Source organism: Jaminaea rosea (genome assembly GCF_003144245.1).
Source record: "Jaminaea rosea strain MCA 5214 unplaced genomic scaffold BDZ90scaffold_10, whole genome shotgun sequence".
Lineage (NCBI taxonomy): Eukaryota > Fungi > Basidiomycota > Exobasidiomycetes > Microstromatales > Jaminaea > Jaminaea rosea.
Window position 1 is genome coordinate 388,454 of NW_020289984.1, and position 23,860 is coordinate 412,313.

The following is a 23,860-nucleotide window of genomic DNA, read 5'->3' on the forward strand; positions in this document are numbered from 1 at the left end:
TGCACGTCCGAGGCGGGAGGGAGGTGTCCAAATTTGAATTTGCTTCGCTTGGCTGCGCCTGCCCGCCTTTTCCTCGGCATGGAAATGTGAATTCGACTCAGTCGCGGGAGTGCGGCATTGTCCAGAAAAGTCAAGGGTGCAGCAGAGGAGGGCAACCACGACCGAGGGCCAAGCGGATCAGATTATGTAGCCCACCGTCACCCACAGCAGCGCCGACGGGGAGGGCGGCAATGCAGACGTTGACATGGAGCGACCGGCCGGAGTCGCCGGGACGATGAAAAGGAACGCACGACCTCTACCGTCCGCACACACACGCAGCTACGTATGGAATCCTTTTCAGAAGACATCAAGGCTTGATGATCTGCTTCGCCCCTTCTTCATATCGTCTCTTCACCATCACCATTGCCTTGTAACTCTGCGCCGCCGCAATGACGCCCTCCACTACGGAATCGTCTCAGCCGCCGCCGCCGCCGCCACTTCCGCCTTCATCTCCGTCCACCTCTTTGCCTGACTCATTGCCGCCATCACGAGTTCCGCGCCTCGACGTCTTCCACTCGTCATCGTCGCACGCATCAGCTCCAACAACATCGGCTCGAGCAAACGTTGGCAATGGCATCGATTCGTCTCAGCTTGTCGTCGGCTTCGCTCGCTGGCTGCTGCGCCTCCTCAACGCTGAAGAGGCATGCTTCCTCTACCTCTGCAGCCAGGGTAGATCCCTGATTCTGGCAGCAGGAAGCGCTGATCTCTCGAAATGCGACATTGTCCAACATGCCTGGACAGAGGAGGCTCCTACCGACTTTCTCGTCGTTGGTCCAGGCGGGAATGCGCCATCAGCTGCCGGCAGAGAATGCGTGGTAGCATACAGGGACGACACAACCATCGAGTTGACAGCCCCTCACGCCGCCCTTTTGGCAAGTGGCCTGGTGTGGTCCTTGGCCTCACCTTCATCAGCGACTGCCACGCCTCGACCATCCAGCCTCAACTACCCTCTCACATCATGGCATCAAAACGATGATGAGCTTCTTCACTCGGCTTTTGAGGACCAAGCAATGCGATGCCCCGACCAGACAGCCCTTGACTACCTCGCAGACGAGAAGGGCACACACATTCGCCTCACATACGCTGAGCTGGACAAGCGGGCCAACGTCCTTGCTGCGACTCTCTCTGAGCGCATCCATGCTCTCGAGCAACACCCAGAATGGCCGGGATCAATACCCCTCCTCCTCGGCCCCTCACCCGCTTTGTACATATCACAACTCGCAGCGCTCAAGGCTGGATTAGCATTCGCTCCCCTCCCAATAGACGCCCCATCTCAACGCCTGACCGCCATCATCCAGGATCAGCATGCACCAGTCGCCCTGTACTCATCTGACGCCACAGATCCGCCCGCTATCGAAGGAGTTCAATGGCTCGATGTCGCAGATTTGAACCGCCAGCAGACATCCGACGAGACCATGTCGCCCGGTGTCAAACCCCTCAAGCCGCTTGCACCCGCCTCTCTCGCCTACCTTCTCTATACGTCGGGCTCTACCGGCCTTCCAAAGGGAGTCCAAATCACCCACTCATCCGCCGTAGCATCGATCAGCGCTCACCGACAGCAGGCGGGCATCGGCAACGCACCTTCCATGCGCTGGTTTCAATTCGCCGCCCCCACCTTCGACCCTTCAGTAATGGAAATCTTCGTCACCCTCAGCAGCGGTGCGACCCTCTGCACCGCCCTACGCTCTCTTACGCTCAACGATATCAACGAGACGGTCGCAGCAACTGAGGCGAATATCATGATGGCGACGCCCAGCTTGGCCACCTTGCTCCGCCGTGACCGCCTGCCCAAGCTGCGCACCCTTTGGACGATGGGTGAGGCCCTTAGTTCTACGGTCATCGACAACTTCGCAAAGGCGCAGCCGCCTGCTAGCCTTTGGAATGCGTACGGCCCGACAGAAGCGGCCATCAACGTCACCCTCATGCAGATGCTGCCGAGCTATAGAGGAACGATCCTCGGTCCGCCCCTACCCTCCGCCTCCCTCTTCGTTGTCGACGCTCAAATGCGACCTGTACCGCAAGGTCTGGCGGGCGAGCTCATACTCGGCGGCCCTCAAGTCAGCCAGCTGGGCTATCTCAATCGCCCAAAAGAGAATGCAGCCAGCTTCGTCGATGTGCCTGAGCTCGGCGGACGCGTCTACCGTACGGGCGATGCGGCGCGCGTTGTCTGGAACGCAGAAGGGCAGCCATGGATCGAGATTCTTGGGCGCATCGGACACGGACGAGGTCAAGTGAAAGTGCACGGCCAGAGATTGGAGCTCGCAGAAGTGGAGTCTGCGCTACATCTCAGCGATGAGGACGACGTAGCTACGGTGCATGTCATGCAGATCCAGTCAGGCTCATTAGCGGCGCTCGTTCAGACTCGCAGTGAGCTTGTTGAGGCACACAAAAGTCGTCTCGAAGATACACTACGAGAGCAGGCCTCCCGGCGCCTCGCACCCTTTGCCCGACCGAGAGCGTACGTCTTTACCTCGCAGCGCTTCTCATCCATCAGCGGCAAACTCGACAGCAAAGCAGCGAAGCACTTCGTCCAGGAAAGCCTTTCTACACAAGCTGGCGGCAATGGCGAGGACGACAATGCGGGAATTGATCCAACTATCCGCCGACAGATCGACACCCTTGTCGAGACGATGCGCTCGATCACGGGCTCAGACTCAATCAGCGCCAAGACGAGCCTAGAGGCTACCGGACTGGACAGTCTTGGTGCGATGAGGTTGCTCGAGACGCTGAGAGGATGCGACTCGACCCTCTCACGGCTGACGCTGCGTGACCTCGTCAGCCCTCAGTCGGCCCGTAAAACGATTGCCCGCTTTGTAGCTGATGCGCAGCGAGAGTCTAGCGACTCTTCTGCAGCTACACAGCAGATCGTTGCCTTTGATGAGCGACACCGTCAACACTGCTGCGCGCAGCTGGGGCTCGAGGACGCTACCATGGAGTCGGTCATCCCCGTCACAGCCACTCAAGCCGGTATGCTTGCCTCTTTCCTTCGTTCCCACTCCTACGTCCACCATTTCTGCTACCACCTCGACAACGACGTGGACCTCGATCGCTTCGCGGCTGCAGCGGAAGAGGTCTTCTCAGGCGCCGCCGCCATGCGTTCTGTCTTTGTCTCCGTAGACGACGAGGTAGCGCCTTTCGCTCAGTGCGTCCTCAAGAGTGTGCGCCATCCAGTCTCACGCCACGCAAGTGGTGATGTCGAGAAGCATCTATCCAAGGTAGAAGAAGCTCTCAGTCTGGAGTCACCGCCCTTCCACCACGCGCTCTTCCAGCCCGCTGGGACCTCAAAACCTGTCTACGCCATCTCGCTCTTCCACGGCATCTTCGACGGTGGCTCCCTCGAGCTACTTCTGAACGACGTACGAGCACGCTATGCCGGCCGCGATGTCATCCTGCGCACGGGACCCACGTACGCGGCCAAGACATACCTGGAGGCCACAACGGGCACCGAGCTCGAACAAACACGCACGTACTGGTCCGACCTTCTGCAAGGCTTCGAAGCAGAAGTCTTCCCCTGCATCAACGGCTTGCGTCGCGGTCTGCCTGAGACACAAGGCTCAGCCGTGCTCGAGCACTGCCCCGACGATATCGACATCGCCGCTCTGACCGACGCAGCACAGCGTCTGCTGGGCACAAGATCGCCACTTGCCCTCGTTCAGCTCGCATGGTGCCTCGTCCTGTCCGCCTACTCGGAGACTTCCAAGACGGACATCGTCTTTGGTAGCGTCGTATCGAATCGTATCGACGAAGAAGCACGATCATGCGCGGCGCCCACCTTCACGACTCTCCCCGTTCGCATTGATGTCGAGGAGTCGCGCGACATCGTCACGATCTTCTCGGACCTAGCGAGACAATCTGTGCGCGCTTTGCCACACTCACAGCCAGCACTCGGCTCAATCACAGTCGACGGCGGCAAGCTTCCCTACGACACCCTAGTGGCGCTTCAGCTCTTTGAGGATGATGCGACGCAAGAGCCTGCACTCTGGCACGACGAGTGGTCTCCAGCTATGGTCAACGACTTTGCAGTCATGCTCGAGGTCTGGCCATCAGTGCAGACGGCGTCAGGCTTGAGACTGCGCGCCACATACGAGAAGTCACGCCTCGATGTCTCGTCGTGCAAGGTGATGCTGCAGCAATTCGCAGCCTTGCTGTCTGCGATGACCCAGTCGGACATGCGGGAGCGATCTCTCGGCGACTTGCTTACCAGCGTGACGAGCCAGCAAGCCGCTTTGGGCGCCAAAGTCGGCTCAGCTACGTACGAGAGCGACTTCCTCCATTCGCAGTTCGAGACCTTCGTACAGACCTCTCCCAACCAAGTTGCTCTCGCCTTCTACGGGGAGAAGCAGCTTCATGAGCTCTCTTACCGCAAGCTCGATGCCCTTTCTTCCTCCCTCGCTTCGCGCATCGTCACCGCAAATGGCGGTCGACCGCTCACGGATACGGCCGTGCCTCTCTACGCCAACAAGAGCGTCGAGATGTACATTGCCGTACTCGCTATTCTCAAGGCAGGCGGAGCATGGTGCCCTATCGAGCCCTCTATGCCCCGCGAGCGCAAGGCCAAGCTCATCAAGAGGGCAGGGGGTCAGATTGTGGTTGTTGCTTCGAAGGCCTGCCTGCACGAGGAGGACAAGTCTGGTGACGAGGCGAAGCAAGAGCTCGAGCGAGTTCTGCAGGATGCCGGTGTGCCAAACGAGCACGTCGTAGACGCCAGCGCCATGGAGGAGACTTTGCACTGCGAGCTACCAGCGCGCGCCTCCCCCTCAACTCTAGCCTACGTCATCTGGACCAGTGGCTCAACCGGCGAGCCCAAGGGTGTGCTGATCGAGCATCGCGCCGCGGCCCAAGCTATGCGCGCTCTCCAATCTGCCATTCCACACCAGGACGGCCTGCCTCCACGCACTATCTGCTTCTCCGCCTTCACCTTTGACGTCTTTGTCGAGGATATCTTTTACACTTGGGGCCTCGGAGGAACGGTCGTCAGCGCGCCACGTAACACGCTCATCGATCCCGATGGCTTCGCACAGCTCGCTGCGGACAGCCAAGCCACCCACTCCCACCTTACGCCAGCATTCGGAGCGTGTATCGCCAGGGAGCGTTGCCCCTCTTTGCAGACTATCACCATGATCGGTGAGAAGCTCGGCGAGGAGGTGGCAGCACAATGGGAGGGTGATGATTCGCATGGTACCACAGCCTGGAACACGTATGGACCTGCAGAGAATGCTGTTGTCTCGACGTATCGCTCCTTCCAGCATGGTCGTACCCATCAAGCGCCCAACGTTGGCTGGCCCCTCGACGGAACCACCTGCCTCGTCGTGCGTCCAAATCGCGCTGTCGCCATGCGTGGCGGTGTTGGAGAGCTCGGCCTCGGTGGCGGACAGGTAGCGCGTGGATATCTGGGTGATCCAGAGAAGACGGCGGACCGATATCCCACCCTTCCAGAGCACGGCCGCGTCTACCTGACGGGCGATGTCGTTCGCATGCTGGCCGATGGCAGCCTCGACTTTGTAGGACGCCGCGACGACCTGATCAAAGTAGGCGGGATCCGTGTCGAGTTGAGCGAGATCAGCCACGCTCTTGCGCGATGCCACGAGAGTGTGAGACATGTCGAGACGCTTTACCTCAGCCTTGGCGGCGAGGGTGGTGGTAAGGCGATTGTGTCTTTCCTGCTTGCCGTTGAAGACGCCAATGGGGACAGGCCAGAAGACCGCGCCGTCAAGGCCGCCGCAAGAGCGCAAGCCCAAAAGGCATTGCCGGCTTACATGCATCCGGCACACTATGTCGTCGTCGACTCGATACCACGGTCCACTTCAGCCAAGACAGACACGCGAGCATTGGCTGCAACTTTCTTACGTCAAAGAGAGCAGCGTACCAACAACGCTGAGGAGGATCAGGACGGGAGCGAGGCTGGTGACAACGACAGTGTGCCAGATCCGTCGTCTCCACAAGGCAAGCTAGCGCACATCGTACTGGAGCTCCTGGACGCATCCTCCTCGACACGCCTGACCCGCCGTACCTCGTTGCGATCGCTCGGGCTAGACTCGATCCGCACCATCCGCCTCGCAACCAAGCTGCGCGCTGCCAACTTCCCTGCTGTTGCAGCTTTCCAGCTCATGAAGTGCGAGACGTTTGGCCAGCTGTGCGACGTTGTTGCTCCTCCTAGCGACGCTGGCAACGGACACGCTGGAGGGATGAGCACGGACGAGCTTCAGGCGCAGGAGCAGGTGCGACAGCGACTCGAAGCTGTGAGGGAGCAGTGGATGCCCGCTCTCCAGAGCCATCCTACCGCACCGATGCTGGTCGATGTCCTCCCTACAACAGCTCTGCAGGCTGCATTGCTGACGGAGACGGCCAAGTCCAGCGGGTCTTATTGGTCGACCAGCATCTTTGACCTCAAAGAGCACGTCGATGCAGACGCTCTGCGCAGTGCGTGGGTCAAGGTGACGGAAGAGTTCGAGATCCTGCGTACTACCTTCATTGCTACCGCCCAGGGCTACCTGCAGGGTGTCCTGGAGCCAAGTGCAGCTAGCAAGGGCGTCGAATTGCAGGCTGTCGAGGGGTCAGCTGGCATCGATAAGCGAACAGTCACTGTCGCGCAGTCACGCGCCTCTTCTTCGCCTCCTTCGCCATTCTACTGGGCGCTAACGCTGGTGCAGCACCCTCGACAGCTAGCAGTACACATGCATCACGCCCTGTACGACGGTCCTGCCTTCGATCAGATGATCTCGCGTGTCGAGGAGCATCTCAAGGGAAATGCCAAGCCTCTCAAAACAGCCGTCTCTCTTCGCGACACCCTCGTACTCCTCGGCCCATCTGCCATTTCGTGGCCCAACAAGTCGACAACCCACAACGCCAGCGCCTTCACCGAGCTTTTGAAGCCTCGAGCAGACCGATGCGGCCCGTGGATGCTGCCCAACCTCACCGGTGCCAAGGCTGTCAAGCGGCCACAAATGCAGGCTGCGACCATCGATATCTCAGCTGACGCCACAAAGCTCTCCGATCTCGCTCGTCAGTACGACTTGCCCTCATCAGCGGCCATCGTACAAGCAGCCTTTGGCTGCCTCGTCGCCGACTACCTCGATCAAGGCGCTGTTCTGATCGGCGCTACCCTCTCAGAGCGCGGTCGTCAAGCACAGCTCGAATCGTCCGTCTTTCCCCTCGTAGTCACCGTCCCCTTCCTCATTGACGGTGGGCGCATGACAGAGGCTGAGCGCAAGCAGGCCACACCCGACGAGATTCGAGCGTTTCGCGGCATGAGCGTAGGCGAGCTGCTCAAGGAGCTCGCAGGTCAGTGGCGCAAGAGCTCGGGGGACGCGCGGTACGTTGCCGCGAGTGAGGTGCGGAAGGCGCTTGATTGGCCCCGTGACCAGGCTATCTATCCTGCACTCTTTGTGGTGCACGACAACGCAGGCGATGACGAGGCAGCTTGCACGTCGGAACAGCAGATCCTGAGCCCAGTAAGGGATCCCGCCAAGCTGGCAGTCGAGCATGGTTTGGCGCTCAATGTCTACTCGGATGCCAAGGGTCACCCCAGTCGCCTCGTCGTCTCTGCGAGCGAGACGTTCTTGCCGCCGGCCCACATTGAGGTTCTTGCAAAGCAAATCGAGGCACAAATTACTTCGCTGCTTGAAGCCAAGGCAGACACACCGCTGAGCCGACTTTCTAACCTCGAGGAGAACATCAGCAACGTGAGCCCGCTGTACTCAATCTCTTCTCCGGTCATCACCGACGAAAATACGGCTGCAGCGGCCTCGCGTCATCCTTGTTACTGGCTGCGTCACTGGGCTCAGAAGCACCCTGGTCGGACAGCTGCCATGGAGATTGTTGGTGAGGCTGGTGGAGAAGTACGCGAGTGGTCTTTCCGAGACCTCGATCAGAAGAGCAACGCACTGGCGTGGCAAATTCGCAGCACAATCGGCGAGAAACCTTGCGTAGTGGCGCTCTGCATGGGCCGAACGCTAGAAGCTTTCGCTGCGATCCTTGCCATCTTCAAGCTTGGGTGCACTTACCTTCCCATCGCTGAGGACTTGCCCGTGCAGAGGAAGCAGGACCTCGTCAAGGATGCTGGAGCCGCTGCCGTGCTCACCACTTTCGAGCTGCAGAAACCGTTCGAGGGTATGCTCGACCAGATTATCGTCCTCGACGAGATCAAACTCGACGCCTCGAAGATGCAAGAGCTCGAGCTTCCTCCCGCCCGCTCTTGTGGCTACCTTCTCTACACCTCCGGCTCCACGGGCAAGCCTAAGGGTGTATCCGTCTCCGGCGCCAATCTTTCAGGCTACATTGAAGGCTTTGCCGCCCTCGTGTACCGCAACTCCGTCAAGTCTCACCATCTCACCGAAGCCGGAGGTGGTCGTTATCTCACGCTAGCAAGTCGAGCTTTTGACCCTCACCTCTCGCAGATGTTCCTTCCCTGGCGCATGGGCTACGCGGTCGTCACGGGCGAGCGCAATGCCATCCTTGAGGACCTGACAGAGACCGTTCGCCTCCTTTCGATCACACACATGGGCATCCTGCCATCCCTTCTCGAGCACTCGGGCATGACTCCGGATAAGGCGCCGTCCCTGGTCGGCATAGCGGTTGGCGGCGAGAAGATCACGCAATTCATCCTTGATGAGTGGGCCCCAGCCACGCCTGGCCAGACGCCACTCGTCGTCAACGCGTACGGACCGACTGAAGTTACGATCGGCTGCACCATGGCCGTCGTGACCAAGCAAGCTACACCAGGTCACATCGGCTTGCCGGTAGGGGAGACAACAGCCCTCGTTCTCCTCCCCGGTACGCAGACGGTTGCCCGCCGTGGCCAATCTGGCGAGCTCTGCTTTGCTGGTGATCTTGTTGCGCACGGAGGTTACCTCGGCCGCGGCCCAGACGAGCAAGGGGGCTTCTCAACTTTTGGAGGCACTCGCATCTACCGTACCGGTGATATGGCTCGCATGCTCCACGATGGCAGCATCTCATTCCTTGGACGAGCTGACGAGCAGGTCAAGATCCGTGGACAACGACTAGAGCTAGGAGAGGTCAACGCCACGGTTCGCGTCGCAGCCGCAGAGGTGCGCAAGCAGACCATCTCGAGCCAAAAGGCCGTGACTGTCTACGCGAAACACCCTTCTTTGGCTTCCTCTCGTCTTTTCACAGTCCTCAGCATGGATCGTGCGCATCAAGTCGCGGACGCCGAGTTCGTCGACTGCGAGCACGACGACGAGGCGCGCTCGCTCGTTGAGGCCGTGACGAAGATGTGCTCATCCAAGATGCCAGCCTTTATGGTCCCCACTATCGTCGTGGTACCTGCGCTGCCGCAGCTACCCTCTGGCAAATTTGACGTCAAGAAGACTATCGCAGCCTTGCAGCGAGCGCCTGTCGATCTCCTCCTCCGCACTTCAAAGGCGGCAGGAGGTGGCTCTGCAGGGCAATCTCGCAATCTCAATGCGCTCGAGTCAGCCATCTTGGCGGCTGTGTGCGAGCTTACCGACTCTAATGTGGAGGATGTCACTCGCTGGGCACGCCCATCAACCAGCATCTTTGAGCTCGGCGTGGACAGTCTTACAGCCGTCGGGCTCAGCGTGCGCCTACGCGAACAGCCTCTGCAGATCAGCATGTCAGTCGCAGATGTCCTTGCCAACGACACGCTCGAAAGTCTGGCAGCCTACGCAGAGCGCGCGGAGGACGCAGACGGTGGCAACGATGCGGAGTGGTACGATACCGAGCGCTTTGACGCTGAAGCTCGACAGGAGCTGAAGGCAGCTGGCGCGCTCGAAGGCACCCAGCCGGAGTGGATTCGACCAACAATGCCGCTCCAAGAATCGCTGGTTACTCTCACCAGATTGGCGTGCGAACAGAACGGTGATGGACCTCTTCCCTACATCCACTGCTTCAGGATCAAGAGCACGAGAACGAATGTTGCGGCTCTATGGCGCGAATCTATCAAGCGCGAGCCGATGCTCAGGACGGTCTTCAAGTCACGAGGCAACGGGCTTGTTCAGGCCGTACTACCCGCTGATGCTCCTGAGCTCCAGCAGCTCATCCTTGAAGGTGCTCCCTCCGTTGCTCTGCCCGCCCGAATGATCGATGCAGTTGGTCAAGTACCACCGCTTCGCGTATTCGCGGACGAGTCTACAGGTTTCGCCTCAGTCTGGTTGCATCATGCCATTTACGACGGCTCAACATTACCGACCCTCCTTCGCGACGTCTACGATGATGTAGCAGCGCCTGTACGGCCCGCCAACAATCCCTCGGACAACGCGGTGCTCGCTCAAGCGGCTCGATCTCAGAGCGCCAAGGCACTGCGCTTCTGGCAGCGTCACCTCGAGAATGTCGCTACACCCCACAGGCCACTGGCCAAAGCAGCCGCCGAAGAGGCTGGCCGACCAGTGGCTCGCAAGCGTTTCACGATGGGCATCGACCTCACTTCCCGTCTCCGGGCAGCAGCTCAGTCGAGTCGAATTGGCACCACCTTGTCGACTTTGACTCAAAGCGCCTTCGCCCTGCTCCTTGCCCGCCTAACACAGTGTCCCGACGTCGTGCTCGGTAATGTCGTGAGCGGACGCAGCTCGGCGGGCGAGATGACCAGCATGCCGCTCGTTGCTACAGTTCCAGTGCGACATTCATTTGGCGCTGCAACTTTGGCCGACGCCCTCGTGGCCAGCAAGAAGAGCAACGCAGCCGTGAAGAGATGGGAACACACCTCGCTGAGGAACATCCAAAGCGCTGTTGGGCGGGGAGGGCTCTTTGACGTCCTCTTCAGCTACGATGGTGCCCGTGCGCAGGAGCACAAATCTAGTTCTTATGAGGTGCTCGAAGACGAAGGTGATAGCGCAGGCGGAGTCGACTATCCGCTCGTCCTCAACGTGACCGACAAAGGGCAAGAGCTTGGCGCTACTCTAGTCTACTCGACGACGGAGATCGATGAGGACGTAGCCAACGCTCTGGTCACGCAGCTGCAGCTGCTTCTCTCGACGATCGCCGAAGGCAGCAATCCGCAGCTGACCGAGCTGGGCCTCAGCTTTGATCACACCGCCCTGAGCGCCCATGCCTCCGGCGCGTCGTCTCTGCAACGTCCTCTAAATCATCGCGAAGAGCAAGTGCGCGACGTGCTGCTTCAACTGGTATCCGACGTCGACCGCAAAGACGTGCAGCCAGGTACGAGCTTCTACCGCATCGGTCTGGATTCACTCGTGGCACTCCGTTTCGCGCGGGAGCTCAAAAGGAGTGGCATTGAGGGACTGGACCGGGTCAGCGCGGCCAAGATTGTGGCGAGCGGCAACTTAGCCAGGCTCTGTGCAGAGGGTGAGACGCAAGTCGACGACAAGACGACAGCAGTGGGCGAGGAGGAGGTGAATGGAGATGAGGCATCCGCCTCTCGTGACATCGCCCGCCGTGTAGCTGGGTTCGAGGATCTCTTCGTCCGCCTCAACTCAGGAGACGAATGCGAAGCGTCATACGTGTGCACGCCTTTGCAGGCAGGCATGCTCACGCTTTCGCGAGACTCGCCCCACTCTGCCTACCATCAAATCCATCGTTTCCGCCTGCGAGGTGATGTCGATGTGCAACGACTTTGCAGAGCATGGGATCAAGTCGTTGAGCACAATGACGTGCTTCGCTCGACCTTCCATCTAGACGAGACGCATGCAAGATGGGTCGCGCAAGTCCATACCAAGGTTGGCAGCGACGCAAGTGGCGACTTCTCTGCGCAGCCACCAGCCTACCTGACTCTATCAGACGACGACAAGGTCGCTTCCTTCCATATCCATCACGCCCTTTATGACGGCGCTTCACTGCCTGTCATCTTCGATCAAGTTCGCGCAGCTTACCACGGGCAAGAGTTGCCGCCTTACCGGCCCTTCTGGTCCGCGGCTCAGCGCTCCGCCCTCGATCGAGAACAGGCGACGGCAGCCTGGGCAAAGCTGCTCGAAGGATACAAGTATGCGCCCATTACTGCGCAGATCATGGCGCGTCGTCATCGTTCCACTGCCCGCTTCGCTGCGCCTCCTTCCGCAGCGTATCGCTCCCTTGGCGTTACCCTGCATGCAGTTTGCGTCCTCAGCTACGCTCGGGCCCTCTCGCAAAACATTCTAGGCCTTCGCGACGTCTGCTTTGGTCATGTTCTCGATGGGCGCAGCGACGAGACGGACGCGGACGTGATTGGCCCTCTCTTCAATACCGTCGCCCGTCGCGTGACGCTTGGCGATCTTCTGGAGACGAACGCAGAGGGGCTTGTTCGCACGCAGCAGTCGCTCGACAACGGCGCCCAATGGCAGGCAGCCGCAGACTTGCGCGGCGTCACGGCAGCCTGGCGAGCCAAGCAGGGCGGTGGAAGCAGCAAGTCGAGGGTGTTCGACTGCCTCTTTGTCTATCACAAGGCGCAGCAGAAGGCGGGGACTTCCGCGGCCGCTGAGCCACTCTGGCACCGTGTTGATGACGATGAGGAGGCAGAGGCAGAGGACGAATACGATGTCAACGTCAGCATCACCGAGCACGCCAGTGGGGAGCTCAGCATCTCGGCAAATTCGGTGGTCGGCGGTCAAGAAGGTCTCGATGCGCTTGTTCAAGAGATCGCGCGTCAAATAGGTGAGCTTGTCAATCAGCCACACTCGCCGATGCCAGCCGCTATGCGTGTCATGCCTCTGACTACGGCAGGCGAGTTGGATGGGGACCGCAGCGAAAGCGACGACGACAATTCGCCCCTTGACAGCGACGAAGAGGCTCTCTGCGACGCCCTCTCGACAATGATGCCGCACCTGTCGGATCGATCAAACTGGCGCAAGGCTTCGACGAACGTGCCCGAGCTCGGCATCGACTCGATTACGGCCATCAAGCTTGCGTCAATGTGCAGAAAGCGCGGCGGTGTCGTGGCCGCGATCACGGTGCCCATCATCCTGCGCGGGCAGACAGTGCGTGCTGTCGTCAAGGCAGCGCGTAGGAGCGTTAAAGCCAAGGGCAAGGCGGCAAATGGCGCAGCCAACGGAGCTGCTCGACACCAGACTGACGACTCCACGCGCACTGCAGCGGCGGATATGCTCAGTGTCTCGCTCGGCGACATCGAAGACGTCTTCGCGGTTCTGCCAGGTCAAGAGCACCACCTCGACTCGTGGCACGCAACAGGCCGACGCTTCTACGAAGCTCCATGGGCGCTTCGCATTCAAGGCGACGTGGATGGAAGAAAGATGATGGCAGCATGGACTCAGCTGTTGTCTCGCCATGCGGTTCTCAGAAGTACCTTTGCGCAACTTCCTGGAAGCGAAAAGCCGGTGCAGGTCGTTATGCGTGCCAGTGAGAAGCAGCAGACACCGTTTGGCTGGTCGATTCACAAAGCTGAGTCCTCGTTGGAAATAGAGGCGCAGCGCGTCATCGAAGAGGGCAACTCCTCATCCAGCTCCCTCTACGAGATGCCAGCGCGGTTGGCCCTCGTGCAAGGCTCCGACACCTCGATTATTGTCATGCGCCTACATCACGCTCAATACGACGCTTGGAGCATCGCAATGATCCTCGACGAGCTGCAGGCCCTTTACGAAGGGCGCGAGCCCAGCACTGAGCCCTGCGACTTTGCGAACTTGGCGAGAAGTCTTATGTTGGAGCAAGACAAGGCTACACTCGCAAAGGAATGGTGGAAGCGGTACCTCGGTGACGCCGAGCCGACTTGCCTGTCTCAGCAAGAGAAAGAGAAGGCCACCGCACAAGGTCCAGTCGTTCTTGTCCGCTCACCAGGCCTCGTCACCGGGCTGGCCTCCCTCGAGGAGCAAGCCTCACGCGTTGCACCAGGGGTCAACCTCTCTCACGTCGTGATCCTCGCTCTGGCGCGAGTGCTCGTTCAGCGGTCTAACGCAACTCGTCGGCCAACTCTGGGCTTCTACACGGCTGGCAGAGCAGCTGTCGCCGAGACGGACCCTGAGGCTGCGGCGGCCGCTGTGCCCCTGCTCAACGTGTTGCCCCTTGCGGTCAGCGTAGGCAAGAACGAGGCGCGCAAACAGCTTGAGGCGGTGCGCGATGATCTGCTGGAACGAGTGCAATGGGAGCAGAGCCGGCTGCGCGATGTTGTCGGAGGCAACGACAAGATGTTCGACGTCTTCCTCAACCTCCTCTGGCATCGCGGAGGTCAGCAAGAGGATGCTCCGCTGGCCACGACGGGCGAAGAGCCGGTGCGCTCCGCAAAGTGGGAGCGCTGGACGCATCCGTCCTCATCCGCCTACTTTACCTCGACGCAGACGCACGACGTCAACGAGACGACGCTACGTGATCTCTCGACGGAATACCTGCCGCGCCACAAGTGCTACATTGATGTGAGGAGGGACGTGAGCGGGGACTGCTTGTCATTTGGTCTCAAAGCCGATGTAGGGATGCTGGCGCAAGAGGAGGAAGCGACGAGGCAAGCGCTCCAGGCGTTGGCCGAACAAGTGGCGAAGGAGGTGGGCATGTTGATGGAACAGTGTCGGTGAGCAGCCGGCGCTCTAGACAGAAGCGATTTGAAATGGTCCGGTAATATGATCTCGTTTCGACTCTATAACCCTCGCGCCTAGTCCGCTCTCCTTTCTCTACGGTCCTTTCCAATGACAGGCCTCGTCGGCGGCGCCTCAGCTTGCGGTTCAGCTTCAGCCGCTGTAGCCTCGACGTCCTTTTCCATCCCGGTCCCTCTGAGCAGAGCTGCTTCTAGCCTCTTCTGCTGTGCCTCCTTCTCCTCTGCCTCCTCCTTGCGCTTCGCTTCATTGAAACGCTCCTGCCACTCCTGCCTCGTCTTGATCTGTCTGCCCTCGTCCTTTGCGACTTGGAAATTCGTTGCTGGTCGCCCAGGGACCGTCGCGATGGAGGACGAAGAGCCTGAGGCTGAGGATGGAGATGAGGATGAAGGGTCGACGGGAGGAGCCGGAGCTGGCGATCCAAGGCCGTAGTACCAGGCGCCTCCCGCAGCTGCTACGACTGTGAGACCTTGGAAGTAGATACGCCAACGCAGAGAGCGGTTGAAGGCGTCGCGATTGCCCTTGCGCAGGTGGTTTGAAGCGACGATGAGAGCTCCGCAGGTGAGTAGACAGCCTGAGAGCGAGTCACGTGTGAGACATTGAGGGCGATTGAGGGTCAGCATGCTAGCACATCTAAGCTAACGAGAGCAAAGGGGAACGCACCGATGGGAACAAGTGGCTCCTTCTTGAGCTTACGCCATAGCTTGTCCTTTGGCGAGTCGAGCTCTGCCGGTGTGAACACGGGCACCTCTTCCTCTTCCTTCTTGGGAAATTGCACCTGCGACGCCATCCTGACTGACTGGCTGGGCGGGTGTGATCAGAGGTGGAAAGGAAGGAAAGGAAGTGCAGGAGGTCGATGAGGCAACGGCGGGTGGAGCGGGCGGACTGCAAGCCAAACCGGCATAAGACCGCGCTTCCGTGATGATGAGGTAAGCAGGCACGCTAGTCAAGCGAGATCGTCCTTCGAAGAGGCGCTCTTCTCTCCTTGCTCGTCTCCCGTTCACGCAGCGGTCACAACATCATATGGGGAGGAGGGCTCAATCTATTGCCCAGGAAGAACCGACCTTCACACGCATTCCAAGCCCTGACTGGGTAACTACTTCCTTAGCCTTCATCCCCAATGGCGTTGCACGCCTAGTAGCGATACTGGTACCAGACCTCAACGTCGGCAGGAGCTTCTTCCTTTGTAAAGGTGACCGGCCAGCTACCTGTCAACGAGCATGGGTGATGAGGTATCGCATCAGTCGAAGCGGGGGTCGCGCCACCGTATACGTACACTCATCGGTCGATCTGTGATAGTAGCAATCCCCGGCCGTGCTGTTGCCTAGACAAAACGCCCACGTCGGGCTATAGCATCGACCAAAGCGCGTGGATCCTACATGGGTACCAGAGAGCGATTTGGAAGGGCATTAGACTCGCAAGGCTGATGTCGTCTCCACAGCGACACCCGACTCACCCCAGCTGTCCCCAGCACACGGCGCCCCTACATCTAATCGCTCCTTCTTCCAATAGCCCCAGGCAGCAACTTGAACACCATATGCGCCGGTGCCATGGCCGTCGCATCTGTAGGTCGCATACCCCCCCTTCTGCTCCACCTTGACCGCCCTACAGAAGAGGGCAAAGTCGTAGGCAAAAGGGACTCGATTGCCAATCTTCCAGTTGCAAACGATATCTGGGCTCGCGAGGGATCGGGCGATGAGGTCAGAGAGGGAGAGAAGTAGCAAATAGAGCATCCTGAGCAGCTGAGGGGAGGTCGCGATCGGACGAGAAGCATCACATCGCAGGGATCCACGGGACCAGTTGCCCAGCGCTGGCATCGGGCTTGCGATCTGCGGCACATTCTCGTGGCCTTGTGGCCCAGCTCTTCCATCTTTGCTCTCCAGCAACTGAACACACGTTGTCGAGAAGCTCTCATGAGTCTTGTTGCAGCGATGTGCAAGCAATCCGGTAAGATTGAGCCGGCACAGGAGGCGGGCAGTAAGCAAGGTGATGCCACACTTCGCATGCGCTTCTCGATTATTGTATCAGCATCGACGCTCCAGCACGTTCGCACAGCTCAACATATCAAAATGAGGTAGGCTTTCATCATGTTTCGTCACATGCTTGTATCTGCGGCACCACGAGTGCACCGTATCCCAGGCCGCCCGCGCTGGGCTAATTTTCCTGCGCGCTCATCCTACCAAAGGCCACGCAGCCTACCGTATCAGCGGTATGCATACCACACTTCCACATAACCCGGAGCCTGCTCTGTGGAAAAATTGGTCGGCCACTCGCCTGGCACGAGGAGGACCAGAGGGATTTCCTGTGTCAGTATCGGCTTCGATCGCCGCCGCTGCCCGCGCTCTCTACGCACAATCATCGATAGATGCATGGTAGAAACAATTGCCGTCCGTGCTGTTGCCCAAGCAAAGCGCCCAATATTTCGAGTAACACTTGTGGAACCTCGTTTCTCCCCAAGTCTGCCCAGTGCATGGCGCCTCTGAAGGAGTGACAGCAAGGCGAGAACGTCAGTAGCTCGTCGAGGCGGCACTCTCAGGCCCTCCTCAATCTACATCGCTGTCTACGCACCGACGAGGAGTTTGTCCTTGTGCATGAAGCTCCAGGAGGCGACGCGAGTGTCATACTCGCCCGTACCGTGGCCGTCGCAGATGTAGGTGGCGAAGCCCCCCTTCTCGTCCTGTCGCACGGCCCTACAGAAGAGTGCGAAGTCGTAATTGAAGGGAGTTTTGTCGCCGATTTTCCACGTGCAGGTGAACTGTGCTTGTGCACTCGTCAGGAGGAGAGGGATGAAGGCAGTGAAGAGGGGGAAGATTGGCGTGAAGATGTGCATGCCGGGCGATCAAAGTGGTGGTTGGATATGGAGGTCTAGAGCAGGTAAAGGGCTGCTATAAGTTCTTTTGACCGATTGATTATCGGATGCACTGTGTCATGTGCACAGCGTCAGCTTCAGACTGTCAGACTAGGGCGCCTTTACCACGCCTCGTGACCTGAGGAGCAGGCTCATACCCCTCTCCCTCTGTCGTCGCAAGAACTCCATGGCAAATCCAACCGCGCTGTGGCCGGCGGTGAGTCTGCTTGATGAGCAGGCAAAGTCGCGAGTGCCCTCAAAGAGATGTTGGGGGACAATGGTGCCGACCGGAACGCTGAGATGACAAGTCCGCCTGACCTCGTTGACACGTCCTACATTCCATCTCTCGTGGTCAACCTCGCCTTTCCCTTTTGATCTGGTCACAATGCTTGTAAGCCCAGTCCTTGCCGTACTTCTCAGACTCGCTTTCGTGGCCGGCGAACATGCGACCTGCTCGCCCCAGCCATCCAACAGGCCCCCGTGGTACAGCTCATACATCATCTGGTGCAACGCAGACCGCGTCGGAGTTGGGAAAGATCAAGCAGAGTACCGCTGCAACGAGAACAAGGACACATTGATCGCTGATTTTGGCAAGCTGAGGCCAGGTGTCCTCGAGTGGGGTGCGACTTTGGCCGGATCGGCCAACCCTCTCCCACTGTCTGCCGCTGACGTGTCGCTACTTCACTCTCGTGCGTGCGCTGCGTGCGTTCACCAGGAACTCCTTGCGGCCAAGGCGGGTATGCTACAATTCAGGGGAAATGCCGGTCGCGCTCCTGGATTCTTTGCTTGGAAGACTCATGCGATATGGCTTGTCGCTATATGCGCTCAGACGATGACTGTTCGTCCTCGCCCGAGAAGAGCTTTTCGCTGTTCCAGATTGAAGTTTGACCCTTCTACTGCTTCTCGCCTAGGCGAATGGCCCGAAAACTTCAACATGTCAAGCGTCCCCAATAGCGTTACACTTTGGATGCATAATTACTGGTACGATCGGCGCTTTGGGATGATGGGAGAGGACCCTGTGACGAAGAGCTCTGGAAGTTCTGATTAGCTTTGTGGGCTCGAGACTCGAATTTCGATTGCTCCCTGCCTGACAGTGGTCGTTCATCGCGGCAGAGTGATACCGCTGGGCATGACCCCTTTGACGCGATTGGAGGCAATAGCAATGTTACACGAAACTCTCCATTCGCCGTCCCTCCCATTGCTGCAGCTCTTCTCTTGCCAGCGCTCCAGCTGATCTTGCTTCCAGACCACCACAAGTCCACCTGCGCACAGCCCATTCATAAGGCACAGCATGCTCACCTCTCTCTTGCCTTTTCTTCTCTACTGCCTGACTTTGGAAGGCGCTCGTGCCAACCACTCCACGTGCTCCAGGGGCCCTTTGGCCAGGGCTCCGTGGTACGATGACTATCGGCTCTGGTGTGAGGCAGGACGCGTCGACACTGCGGCGGACCAGGCAGAGTATCGATGCAACGACCAGAAAGACGTGGTGATTGCCGACTTTGGCAAACTGAGGCCAGGCGTTCTTGAGTGGGGTAAGTCTGCCGCAGTCTCGAGAGACAGCGACGCACAACGACTGTCACCACTGACGGGCCTTTCTTCCCCATATTTTCGGCCGCTTCAGGCACGCCTTGTGGGTAAGTACGGTACCCTGTAGTTTCAAGCGACAACCCACGCACGAAAGCGTGTGCCGCTGACGGATGCCCGCAACCCCGATCTCCTGGCTCAGGCGCAACGGTTATGGATTCGATTACAAAGGAGTTTGCTGGTCACGATCGTGGGTCTTGTGCCTGGGTGATACCTGTAACCTGGCCTGTTACTACTTGGATCCTGAAGACGATTGTAGGTAGCAGGATGCTCCTTATCTGCTCTGTTCTGCGCTGATCCATCTGCCTTACCTTGATTGCTCAGGCGAGTGGCCAAAACATTTCAACTTGTCGACTGCTCCGAAGAGCGTTGAGCTTTGGTACTATCGCTGGCGTCGCAGCTGGGGACAGTGAGGCTGTCGCGACGCCGTCGCCGTCCCTCCCAGCGGCATTTACACTCTTTCAGCTCTACGTCAATGTCCACTTTGGTTCAATGCTTGCCGTTGTGGTTCATCGCAGCAAAGCTTGTAACAGCACGTGCGCTGTCTTTGTGGCCTAGTCGTGATCCTTGTGGCAAAGGACGACCGTTGACGCAGTGGACCTCTGCCCGACCCTTCGTACCGTACCACTCGATCCACACACACCTCTCATCGATGCCCACGATCTTCGCCGTCGTCCTCTTGATCCTCCCTAGTCTTGTCCATGTCAGGGCACACCACGCTGTTTGCTCGTACCGCCCCTTTACGAGACCCCCATTCTATCAGCATTTCTACCTCTGGTGTGTAGCAGACCGCCATGACATCGGTCACGATCAAGCAGAATATCACTGCAACGACAAGAAGAAGAGTGATCTGCTCATTGCCGACTATGGCAAGCTAAGACCGGGGATTCTAGAATGGGGTTAGTCTTGCAGGACAGAAGCACACTCTCTGCGCTGACTGTTGCTTCCTGCTCCACCGTCGTCCGCAAGCCTCTCCCTGTGCAAAGGATGGCTGGGCTCGCTACTTTGGTGGCAAGTGTATGACAAACTGGTGGCAGCTATGTCTGGGAGACACGTGCAATGGCGCTTGCTTTACGATGAATGCCTACGACGACTGCTCGTGTCTCGATGGCTTTGATGTCCTCCGGACCGCGCGTTGACGATACCATTCTCTCTTTCTTCGATGCACAGGCGAATGGCCATCCCCCTTCAATAGCTCCACTGCTCCCCAGCGGGTCGAGCTCTGGTATTTTGGTCCGTCCTGAAGACCTCTGCCGGCGCAATATTGGCGCCCGCGACCCTGCGGCCAGATGTACTCGCTCCGCCCACAAAGTCGGTCAGCCCCCATCTTGAGCATCGTCAGCTCTTTGCATACTGTATATCCGCGTGTGAGAACTTGTGAGCTGGCTGCCGATTGCACTTTTATCAAGACTCTCAGCGTGTGATTCGTCAACTCCAAGCAAGCCTTCGTTTCCTCCACCCGCCACGCGCACTAATCACCACCCCTCGGCATGCTCTTGTGCACGCTCCTCACCATCTTTTCCGCCATCTGCTCTGCCTATGCAAAGCATGTCACTTGCTCCTGGCGACCTTTCACGAAGCCTCCTTGGTACTCCTCTTTCTTCTTGTACTGCATCGCCGACCTACACGACATTGGCTCAGGCCAGGCAGAGTACCACTGCAACGACGGCACTTATCTGAAGATCGCTGACTTTGGCAAGCTCAGGCCGGGCGTTCTTGAATGGGGTAGGTGTGGATCAGCAGCAGTGGCATAGAAGCATCCCGTACTAAATTCCCTTTCTCCACCGTGTCCTGTGCAGGAACGCCTTGCGGAGGTGGTGGCTGGGCATTTGGAGGCAAGGGAGGCGTGTGCATTGCTGACATATGGGGGCTCTGCCTAGGAGACACGTGTAATGGCTCGTGCTTCTACATGAAGTCCTTCGACGATTGTGAGGCTCTACGAACGACTTTGCCCTGTACGATCAGATGCTAACCTCTGTCCATCTTCACGGCGTTCACACTTCCACAGGCGAGTGGCCAGCTCTGTTCAACATCTCAAGCGCCCCAAAGAGCGTAGAGCTCTGGTACTACAATGGCTGGGGCTTCTGACGACCTCAGCGGTCGAGGGGAGGGTCATGCCCTCGATCAGAGCAATTGGCTGAAACACGTAGCCGTTGTCGGCTCTCGAATAAATATGCTCTTACCTCTTGACGCAACCTCGGCGCCTTTTCTCGCAATGCCGGCACGAGACTGCCCGCTTGAATTCCGCAGCTGGCCCGAAAGAGATCAGATACTCTACCGCGCTCTGCGCCAGTGCCGGCCTGACAGTTCCTTTGGCGAGTTTAGACGCCCCGAGGGTGAAGGGTTGATCCACCGCATTACCTCCGGTGCTGACCAAACGATGGTTGCTCTCTTTGCTTTGACCAAAGGAGGAGGGTCACGGCTACAGTGATCTTGATCGGAGAGGTGTGCAATTCGCTTTCTGTCTTCTTGACGAAGATTGTCAACCTCACACCACGCACCTTTGCTCCACTGAGCGTCATTGCGCCTCACCATGCTCGCGTCGACCCTTTTCGTCCTCCTTACTGTGCCTTTTGTCGGCGCTACGCACCACTCTTGCAGCTGGAAACCATACACTCGCCCGCCTCCCTTCAACGGCTACATGCTGCGATGCGAGGCGCAGCGCTTGGACACCGCCGGCACAGAGCAAGCTCAGTATCATTGCCACAACGCCGGAGGCGTCATGATTGCCGACTTCGGGAAGCTCAGGCCAGGAATTTTGGAGTGGGGTGCGTTCAGGAGGCGAACTCTGAATGCTAGCATCGAGCTGACAACCTTCTCCTGACCGCTTATCACGGGGCCTCTTCTAGGGACACCCTGCGGGTGGGTGACTGAGACTCCACTAGCTTTGCCCTCATCGCGTTGCTGACCTGCGGTTTTGCTGACCCTACCGCAGGGGCGGGGGATATGGCAAAAACGTCAGGGGAGATTGCCTAGCTGATCTTTGGGCGCTTTGCCTTGAGGACACGTGCAGCAACAATTGTTACTACATGCATGATGAAGATGATTGTGCCTCATTGAGCTTTGGATTCATCACATGAGAAGGAAGCTGATCGACCCCTCCCCATTACGCCCGACGCGCAATAGGCGAGTGGCCAACCCCCTTCAATCTGTCCAACGCGCCCAAGAAGGTTGAGCTGTGGAGCAACTATTGATTGTGCAAGGGCTTATGTGCTGCACAAGGGCACGCTGCTTGCCTTGGTCACGACCTCGCCAAGAGGTGTACTTCTCCTATCATACTCAAGTCAACAATCTCACCAATCGATCACGTGCGCGCCTGCGACCTCAACCAGTGTGCACGAGTGAGTCTGACCGCAAAAGCAGGCGATAAGAGGGAAGGTTAGGCCGACCAGATGATACGAGCGCCCACACGCGATTCGGATTGCCGTGACAGACAACGTGCTGGACCTTGCATTGTTGCGGCAGACAGGCTCCTCGCACCATCAGCTCCATTGCCAGCAAGAAGGAGTGTATGGCCGGCTTACGCTACCGACAGCTGACGTCTGCCCTGCCTGACCTAGTGCAAGCCTTTAAGAAGCTTGCTGTCTGTCTCATTCCTCGCGTCCACTCACTTCTCTCGCTCGAGCTCAGCCAGCACCATGCTTTCTCTGTTGCTTGCCCTTGTCATCCACTCGCTCACCCTACCGCACTCCGCTTCGGCTGCTCATTCCATATGCTCATGGCGTCCATACACGCGATCCCCAGCCTACTCCTCGCTGTACCTGTGGTGCTCTGCTGAGCTCACGATTACGGAGGAAGGGCGAGGGGACTACAGATGCAAGGTGAACACCGGCATCAAGATTGCAGACTTTGGTGGTCTGAGGCAAGGGGTATTGGAATGGGGTGAGGAAAGGTCAATGTGGGGGACCGTAGTGCCGTGCCAGGAGCTGACCTTCTGCCGTCCTTCTGCTGGTCGCGCCGAGTAGGGACACCTTGTGGGTGAGTGCAGATCTGCGTGGCAAATTGCAGTGCAAGACGCTGACCTTCCCTCGTCGCGAAGTCACGGAGGCTACGGGCGCGACTATCACTCGATCTGTGTTTCGGAATGGTGGGCGCTCTGCCTGGGAGACTCTTGCAAAGGCGAATGCTTCTACATGCACGATGATGACGATTGTAAGCATTGCTGGCGGCGCCGGAGCATGCGATTGAAGCTGACGCATCGGCCTCCTGTGCTGCGGCAGGCGAGTGGCCAACGCTCTTCAACACGTCGAGTCTACCTCAGACCGTTGAGCTGTGGGCCTATTACGAGCATTGAGGGAGGAAGGGCTGTGCATTGGGGTGGATCAAGTCGATCGTCTTGTCGAATGTTATCTCCATCACTCAGTCTCCTGCGTTACTTCCCATGCGTGGCTTGAGCACAGGCAGCTGACTGGCGCTGATTCGTTTCACCGAAGATTCCTGACTCATGCGCTGGACCCCTCGGCGAGGGCGAGAGGGACTTAAGTCAGTCCAACACTTAAAACATCGCACCCATGATAGTAGGGGTTTTGATCTTTGCAGCACGGCAGTGCAGGCAGACCAACGCTCAAATTGAGTCGCGCTCTCGCATGTTGACCGCAAGCTAGAGAGACAAGATGCTCAAAGCAGGAGGAAATTCCAGTACTCATAGAGTGAGACTCATTAGCTTAAGAGCAGTTGGTTGCAACACTCGCATTCGAGGATAATATCGACCCGCAGGGGACGTTGTTGGAGTGGTAGTAGTCGGCGTGAAGATCAGTCTGATCTCTTCTTCGCCTGCTTCGCCGTCGTACGAGTCCGAACCGCCCAGGCAGCGGCTGCACGTTCTGCCATGATCGCCCGCAAGCTCTTGTTGGATTCGACAAGAAGCGAATCGTCTGCATGGTCACCGCAGAGCGCCGGGCCGAGCTCATCATCGCGCCCCCTTGCTTTGCGCAGGCGGCCAACA

At 58.5% G+C, this 23,860-nt stretch overlaps 6 protein-coding genes across 6 annotated transcripts; 4 read left to right on the plus strand and 2 right to left on the minus strand.

Annotated features, from left to right (window-relative positions):
- Positions 1 to 201: 201 nt before the first annotated feature.
- Positions 202 to 14,653, plus strand: BDZ90DRAFT_233161 (acetyl-CoA synthetase-like protein). Its single transcript, XM_025506536.1, has one exon. The coding sequence runs from the start codon at positions 429 to 431 to the stop codon at positions 14,463 to 14,465; it is 14,037 nt and encodes a 4,678-aa protein (XP_025361154.1). The 5' UTR covers positions 202 to 428; the 3' UTR covers positions 14,466 to 14,653.
- A 255-nt stretch (positions 14,654 to 14,908) lies between these two features.
- Positions 14,909 to 15,216, minus strand: BDZ90DRAFT_208386 (hypothetical protein; the record flags this gene model as incomplete). The annotated part of the gene is made up of 2 exons (XM_025504008.1): positions 14,909 to 15,057; positions 15,147 to 15,216. Coding segments are annotated over 2 exons (219 nt in total), but the record flags the coding sequence as incomplete, so codon positions are not given.
- Positions 15,217 to 15,617: 401 nt separating this feature from the next.
- On the minus strand, positions 15,618 to 17,313 carry BDZ90DRAFT_227736 (hypothetical protein; the record flags this gene model as incomplete). Its single annotated transcript, XM_025504773.1, has 5 exons — positions 15,618 to 15,691; positions 15,760 to 15,858; positions 15,940 to 16,369; positions 16,708 to 16,826; positions 17,052 to 17,313. 5 exons carry the CDS (start codon positions 17,311 to 17,313, stop codon positions 15,618 to 15,620), a joined length of 984 nt encoding a protein of 327 aa, XP_025361156.1.
- A 1,309-nt stretch (positions 17,314 to 18,622) lies between these two features.
- Positions 18,623 to 19,328, plus strand: BDZ90DRAFT_261355 (hypothetical protein; the record flags this gene model as incomplete). The annotated part of the gene is made up of 4 exons (XM_025508369.1): positions 18,623 to 18,863; positions 18,953 to 18,965; positions 19,058 to 19,170; positions 19,240 to 19,328. 4 exons carry the CDS (start codon positions 18,623 to 18,625, stop codon positions 19,326 to 19,328), a joined length of 456 nt encoding a protein of 151 aa, XP_025361157.1.
- Positions 19,329 to 20,405: 1,077 nt separating this feature from the next.
- BDZ90DRAFT_261356 (hypothetical protein) lies at positions 20,406 to 21,003 on the plus strand (the record flags this gene model as incomplete). Its single annotated transcript, XM_025508370.1, has 3 exons — positions 20,406 to 20,640; positions 20,715 to 20,843; positions 20,924 to 21,003. The coding sequence occupies 3 exons, from the start codon at positions 20,406 to 20,408 to the stop codon at positions 21,001 to 21,003; spliced, it is 444 nt and encodes a 147-aa protein (XP_025361158.1).
- A 1,380-nt stretch (positions 21,004 to 22,383) lies between these two features.
- On the plus strand, positions 22,384 to 23,053 carry BDZ90DRAFT_233163 (hypothetical protein). Its single transcript, XM_025506537.1, has one exon. The coding sequence runs from the start codon at positions 22,554 to 22,556 to the stop codon at positions 22,878 to 22,880; it is 327 nt and encodes a 108-aa protein (XP_025361159.1). The 5' UTR covers positions 22,384 to 22,553; the 3' UTR covers positions 22,881 to 23,053.
- The last annotated feature ends 807 nt before the right edge of the window (positions 23,054 to 23,860 follow it).

Coding starts and splice junctions, on each gene's coding strand:
- BDZ90DRAFT_233161 (XM_025506536.1), top strand. CDS start 429: ATGACGCCCTCCACTACGGAATCGTCTCAGCCGCCGCCGCCGCCGCCA.
- BDZ90DRAFT_233163 (XM_025506537.1), top strand. CDS start 22,554: ATGCTTTCTCTGTTGCTTGCCCTTGTCATCCACTCGCTCACCCTACCG.